Source organism: Ruditapes philippinarum, unplaced genomic scaffold (genome assembly GCF_026571515.1).
Source record: "Ruditapes philippinarum isolate M1 unplaced genomic scaffold, ASM2657151v2 ctg3201_1_1_1_1, whole genome shotgun sequence".
Classification (NCBI taxonomy): Eukaryota; Metazoa; Mollusca; class Bivalvia; order Venerida; family Veneridae; genus Ruditapes; species Ruditapes philippinarum.
The window spans coordinates 64928-72217 of record NW_026852462.1 but is presented as its reverse complement, the minus strand read 5'-3'; the positions used below and the strand labels follow the sequence as shown (position 1 = coordinate 72217).

The following is a 7290-nucleotide window of genomic DNA, read 5'->3' as shown; positions in this document are numbered from 1 at the left end:
TTTAAGGCGCATCAAATGTCAGCCATATTGTTTTGTTGAAAATTTTAGGTCAAAAATTAAAACTTTCAACTGAAGTATTCTGAGGTACATTTAAAAAGGAAACTGTTGAGGCATTAATCCTTTACCTATAAAGAAGCTGTAACATTGCCTAAAAAGAAAAAAGAAAATTAAAATAAAAGCAAAAGCAAAAGCCTTACCTGAATCAGTTTGCAGCACATGTAACTTGTTTGTCAAAATAAAGTTCCTTCCAATGATAAATATGTGATATGATGAATGAAAACTTTTAAAGTTACATCTATTTTAGTGACACTGAATCTCCATTACCTGAAAAAATTATTTATCAATTGAAAATTGATATTCCAATAAGGCCAGTAAACACAGCATTATCTAAGTCCAATGTTTACATAGCATGTACACAAAAGTAGTGCAAGGTTAAGTATGGTGTACTATTATGGACATGGCTTACTGATAAAAAAATTTACTGCAATAATCCATAAGATAAGCAGGATAATAGATCTTCTTGTAATAATTCATTAAAATGAATTGAAACATGACATTCTTGCAAAATTAATTAAACATAAAAAGCATAAATTCAGAAACTGTAAATTATTATATAGGATTAATTACATTCAAAGCTGTTGTAATATGATGTTAATATTTAAAAGATATTATGCATAATGTTATTTAAATATTTTCTAAAATCAATTTTTAAATATAAAAACATACAGTACATGGTATAATGTAAATTGGAAGTGAAATAAAGTATACCATTACAAATCTATGAAAGTTAAGGTGCCTTCATTATAGTCTTTGATCAAAGAATCTACTTCATATGACGCGTCTTCGCCTTCATATAGCACCTCATATACTGCATCAGGATTTCCGTCTTTTCCAGAAGAAATAGAAAGCACGGTGCCTTTGTACCAATTCAGAGAGCCGTCTGATTCTGACCACTGGTGGTTGATTCTCCTCCCAAGGAATTTTAATTTTCTCAAACGTGTTGATCTGCAAATTTGTATAAAAAATATTAACTATCCCTTTGAAATACATGTTGAAGGCACTTAAAATCTGAAATAAATATTTATAATTTTTAGCCATTTTTAAACTTAAAATAAAGTTGCAAGTTGAATTTGTTCATTTATTTGGATGTTATGCAAAATTAATGTTTAAAAATAGTAAACAAAAGTTAATTTGAGAACAATTTACTGTTGCTTATAATGTATAAAGGCAATAATATAAGTTTATAACCATCATGATAGGAAAGGATTGCATGTAATGCACAATATTTTGTCAACATTTGTGTTACAGTACACAGTGAAAAAGTGCATGAACATAAATTAATATAACAGCTTCATTCAAAAATTATAAAATTCAAATAAGGGTATATTGAAAATTCTAAACATCATTAAAATTTAAAAATACTTCTTTATACATGTATACAGTGCAATCTAAACATTCATACTGCTAGATACCAACTGTACTTAAAAAGTACTTTTCAACTGTCCCTTTCCATAATGTAAGAAACAAAATTACCTGTTACTTAAGACCACCTGCCTTTAAAAAACACTTTCATGTTTTCTCCATATTGGTATTTCCTAAACAAATTTACAGCTGTTAAAAGAGTGCACATTGGTAATATTTAAAGATCTTAACTATATATAGTTATATATACATTAAAATAAATCACCTTTTACTTGATTGTGTTGGTGTTGGTATTAATGGGGTTGCAATGTAAATATCTTTGTCTGTCTTAATCTGAGTATGCAAGTCTTTTTGGTCCAATTTGTCACCTTCACTTCTCTTAGAGTTCTTTTTCTCTGATCTCTTGCATGACGTACCACAAAACTGTAAAATATAAAAATGAAGGATTAGGCAAAAGATACAGGTTACAATTAATATATATTTATTATTATAAATGGTAAGTTATTACATAGGATGATATATATGTAAGCACATGTAAATATGGTGAAAGAAACCAAAACATTAATAGTATAAGAAATTAGTAGTACATTTATTGTGAACATACCCATGGCAATTCAGGTTTTCTTATTCCAGATAGAGTACCATGTCTTGGAACTGCTAATTCAGGTAGCATGTGGGTGAAATAGAAAGCCTTTAATTTGGGAATCATAACTTTTTTCTATAATTCTGTATCACAGTATATGCGTTGAATAAACATATCATGTGGATTTATTCTTCTAATTATTAGATCACACCATTTGTAATTCATAATATTCATCTGACCTTGTATTTGGTAAAAATATTTATGATTTTTTTTTTCAGTTGAATAATGCCATTTTGCACTGACAAACAAAACGCTTTATCATTCTCTGCAGATTCTTTGATCATTGTTTTTTTGTTTTTGTCTTTATTTCATTGAGACCTTCAGGACCTTTGGATCCAACCACTACACCATCGCTTGAGGCTGCTAAAAAAGGATTATCTTTGTCAACAATTAAACCCGGAATATCAATTTTGTATTTAATATTTTCATCTTTCTCTTTCAAATTAATGTATTCAATTCTTGCATTATCCTCTTCACTTAAGCCTTTCAAAGTATACATGTTACCTTTAAAGTTGGAATAGAGAAGCCTTTTCACTAAATTGGGACTGTTATTATTTTGCGATCTTGACATCACTTCTCCAAATTCGGAACTTGTGAGTCTTTTCTTTCTTTCAGCAAACCAGTTAAGGTTACTTGACTGACCACGTGTATGCTGTTCAATTAATTTACTATTGCATGTAGATATGCTGGATTTATAAAACATATCACATTCCTTTTTTAATTGTGATGGACTGATATCGGCTGTATCTTGCAGCACAGTTTCGCCGTATTCTTTTCTTGCTTTCTTACTGGTGCTTTCAAGACATGATTTCATTTTCTTCAATTTCCTTTTGTTCCTGTTTAATTGACTACCTTTGGCACGTTTAGTACATCTGTAGCGTACAAACCTTTGTCTATAAGTACTAATAAAAACTCTATCTGGGCGTTTATCTGTAAGCTGATTGTAAACTTGTGGTGACCATGCTGGACCTAGCAAAGACCTTAATGCTCCACCATAACATCTTGCGTAAAATGAACCACGGAAGCATTTGTTGAACATTTTATCCCCTTCAAATTTTATGCTCATCCATGACTCAGCTAAATTACTGGTAAAGTTACCAACCAGTCGGTTTGCCTTTTCCGATAGACGATTCAAAAATAGAAAAATGTCTCTTAACAACTCTTTAATATTATAATTTTTCTGAGATATTGTCTTACCGCCGTTTCGTAACATTTCAATTTCAGTTTCAGAATAATTTTTTACCGAATCAGTCCAGTACTAGCATTGGCTTATTTAATATCTTCTTCATCATTATTGGTATTTTCCGTTTTGCTATCATCTGATTTTGTTATGTCTGTATTTTTGTCCTTATTTTTACAAAAATCTGTTGAACATAAATCATGTAAGCCAAGGACATGTCTCCCGGCATTTCTTATATCCTGTTTAAGTTTTTTAATTGCTGTCATTTTATTGGTTTCAGCACTTCGCATTACAATAGCACATCTTACACCAGAACAAATTCTTCTAATGTTATTTCTTGTCAGTTTACCTTTTCCTTTATAATGGGGCTTCTCACATATTAAGCGTTCTAAATTGGATCTAAGGCATTTAGTGGCATGGTTAGCACATTCGATTTTTTCTACATATTGCCCGCAAACAGGTACATTCTTTATTATATTTACATAGACGGAACTGTCTCCATCAGCTATTACATGCATGTATCTTACTCCATGTTGTCTTTCACAATTCAAAAAACCTTCTAAAATGATATCAGTTTCCATTGCCTGGGAAGATTCAGTCCAGTTTTTAAAACACTCATGCTGTACTGGTTCTTCATTTGCAGTTTCAGCACGGCTACATATATAACAAATTTTATTTCTGATACCTAGATGAAGAAGTTTCTTTGTTCTTGCACCAAAGATGACAGCAACTCCAGCCATGGCATTGTAGCTATGTTTGTGAGTACGCTTACTCCACCCTCCATCACATATGACAGTTATTGCTGGAATTTCTTGAAAATATTCGTCATTTTCCTCTGCCAATGCACGCTCTTCCTGACCTGCTTTCACAAGTTCTTCATCAAGAAGGGACTTCCACATACGCCCAATCTCTGTCTCAATTGACGAGTACTTTTTTCTGTAATGCCCGGAACACCTACAGTTCCAAAACATTCATTGAGGGAAGAACAACCTCCTCCTGTTACCATGCTACCTCAAACTGAACGAACATTTATATCCACCATATTTGTCGCACCAAACTTCTCACTGTTTTCCAGTTCAAAGGTCTTACCACATCCTTGGCATTTACAGGTGATGATGGTATAGAAACCATTCCTTTTTTCACTTTCAAGGACAATTACATTGTCATTTGAAAGGGCTTTCATGTGAGCTTCAGTGCAAAGAGCGGCATGTGAAGATATTTCTAAAATGTGATCTTTCAGTTTATGCATGTTCATAACTCAATTACCTTCTAAATTATCCTTTAATGATGTTATATGAAGTCTTTCTTTTCTTTGTCAAGCAAACATTTAAATTTTCTGGCTTTCTGAGTAATTATTTTACTTAGTATATATTTCAAACCTTGTTTTTTCTGCCTAATATAGAATGGGTCCACATGTTTAAGATTCCTCAGCTTATTTTTCAACTTTTCATCTTTCATCACAATTTTCCTTTTATAATTCAAGCTAATAATTCCAGTGGCCTTATTAAACACTTGTCTTTTCCCTTTCTTATTTCTTTTATTACCCATCCTAGTGGGGTAAAAATTACTGTTGCCACTACAATATTTCCTAAATTTCAAGCAATATGTTTACAACAAGTTATCACCACAAGTTATCCAAGAAATGAATATTTTCAAATTAATAAATACAATGACACAACAATTGAAATAAATTCCATAAATAATATATCCACATTAAATTCCATTAATTTAGAGCACATCAGTACACCATAGCGAGTTACTTTTATATGCACTTTCATTCATGTCATTTCACGCTTCATGGGTTTCAGAAATACTTTTCTAATACAATATAAAGGTCAGGCTATCTTACCTTCAAAGCTACATTGTAATAATAAAGTTGCATAAATATTTCAAAGAAATAAAATAGAATTAATAAAATCGTTTTTACAGGCCATGTGAGAACCTCTTGTTTTTGTTTACATTTTGATGAATGAAAACGAAAGTTAATTATTTGTAAATGGTATGTCATCGTACAACATGGCCGATCGGTTTGTTTATTTGTGGAATAAAGTAATTGAAGAAAGTACCAGTGTATAAATTATAATCAATACATCTGATCTTACCGTGAATAAGTTAAAATCATTTGAAAAGAACATTTTCCACAGCAGCGTGTCTACATCTCCGCCATGTTAGATTACTTGGTACCCGTTGTAACAAACAATAATTTTATCACGCTTACGACAGGCGGGTAACCATACGAAATGTATATCCGCCAAATTGTACAAAATTAAAAGAACTTACGCGATTGTCCATAGTTCCATGAAATATTACGTGTATTTGAAATATGTCGCTCATATATATTTTTTTAACAAGGACGAAAATAAAGTGATAAAAGAAATGTAACTTTCATTAAGATACGCCGAAATTACCCGATCATTCAGGTGAGGTCTACTTCTGTGTATGAATATTTTTTACTTTCTTCCGTTATGCGGTCAACAGAAAGCCGACAAAATGTATATAAATACAAGAAAGATATGACTATGTCAGGTATAAAGCAATCGAATTGAAATTCTGTGTATTTAGGTTTGTTCAATGAATATTTTGTTCATGGGAATATGAATCTGTTTTCATTTATTTTACTAAGCGAAGCATAAACATGATATCCTTTGAGGAAAAACGACGTAAAAACAGAAGGATTTGATAAAATGGCGGTCAAAAATGTATGCCGAAGCACGTGAAAAGTTCTGGTAACGTAAATGAGGTTATTTAACAAAACTTTATCATTCGGGTGCACTGCATTGATATATTGACTAAATGTTTATGAAAATATTTTAATTTAATTCCTAGTCTTTAAACAGAATTTTGACATAGCAGTATGTGGGTAATTTTCAGTTTCAAAATTGTGCAACACTGTCATCTTTTGTTTTTTGAATCAATAAGTCACTCTAATGGTGATATATTCCTATATATTTATTAACTATTAACTTTTTTTATAAAAACTCTTCTCTATGTTGTAATTCAGCAACTGCCATATAATGTTGAGGAGTAGCAAATTCACAAGTTTGATGTACCTTAACAATATTTCATTGATGTCTTGTCTGACTATTTTCTTCTAAATTTAGTCAATACGAAACATTTAAGGGACAGTCTTGCATATTGTTATGCCAAAAAAAGAGAACAATCTATAAAATAAACAGAAAAAAAAAACGAAGAATATTTTCTATATTTTGATATAGGATTTATTTTTATAGAGTCGAATTTAAATAAATATTTTATTAGAGGCTGTACTGTGGTCTCAATCAAAAACACGATTATTTACTAACCATATGTACTCATCTGGATATTTTAATTTTAATATGGCGCGGCATGTAACTAACTTTATTCAAAGTTATAAATATCTATGCATTCCTATGCATATCTATATCAGATATTTACTAAAAAGAGTAAACACCTATGTCTGAATAGTAATCTTTAATTGTTTTCTAATAGTGTGATGTTATCATATGTGATATGTGACATTTGTGTACCCCATGTTATTATCCAAAATAATTGAAATGGAAATCGTAAAAGTTCTGGAAAGTGTTTACAAAGATACCACAAAATCGAAAATGGTGTTTCTTACAAACCGTTAAATCGCTGTACAGTTTTCTCAGTTATTTCATATTTCTTTTCGTTTTTATCATAACGTATATTAGTTCACCCATAACATTGAGAAGAGAATCATTAGACCATTATGGATACAAAAAATATTTTAAAAATCTTGATGATTAGGAGAGGTCAGCAAAAAAAAAACAGTTTTGAACAAAAATTATGGAAGTGATCATGTGTTTTAACTTAACGATTTGTAATCATTTTGTTTGTCTCTGTCCTAAAGTACAAGAAGACTGAATAGAAGTCATTAATAAAAACAACTTTAGATGTACGAACGTGCTGAATGGTATTTTAATAGCTTTTTCATAGAACAATTGTTAGCAGGAACAATTGCTTAAGGCAGTTCATTCAAGTTCTTACAGTAAGAAATCTTTGACACCGGCAGTATATAAGTAGTTAAAATCCTCTTTGGAAA

At 30.8% G+C, this 7290-nt stretch overlaps 1 protein-coding gene across 2 annotated transcripts; it reads right to left on the bottom strand.

The window, feature by feature from the left end:
• Positions 1 to 284: 284 nt before the first annotated feature.
• LOC132713146 (uncharacterized) lies at positions 285 to 5427 on the bottom strand. 2 transcript variants are annotated; one of them, XM_060695632.1, is made up of 4 exons: positions 5348 to 5427; positions 1688 to 1845; positions 769 to 1005; positions 285 to 324 (listed from the first exon to the last, which is right to left on the bottom strand). In XM_060695632.1, exons 1-3 carry the CDS (start codon positions 5378 to 5380, stop codon positions 771 to 773), a joined length of 426 nt encoding a protein of 141 aa, XP_060551615.1. In that variant the 5' UTR covers positions 5381 to 5427; the 3' UTR covers positions 285 to 324; positions 769 to 770. The 2 variants fall into 2 exon arrangements, with proteins under 2 accessions (XP_060551615.1, XP_060551605.1); XM_060695622.1 differs by lacking the exon at positions 5348 to 5427 and adding an exon at positions 2027 to 2218.
• Positions 5428 to 7290: the final 1863 nt, after the last annotated feature.

Excerpts from the sequence above, each read along its gene's own strand:
- LOC132713146 (XM_060695622.1), bottom strand. The coding sequence starts at position 2,131 with ATGATTCCCAAATTAAAGGCTTTCTATTTCACCCACATGCTACCTGAA. Across the intron at positions 1,846-2,026 it reads GAAAACCTGAATTGCCATGG|TTTTGTGGTACGTCATGCAA; the intron begins GTATGTTCACAA and ends TATATTTTACAG. Across the intron at positions 1,006-1,687 it reads CCAACACAATCAAGTAAAAG|ATCAACACGTTTGAGAAAAT; the intron begins GTGATTTATTTT and ends ACAAATTTGCAG.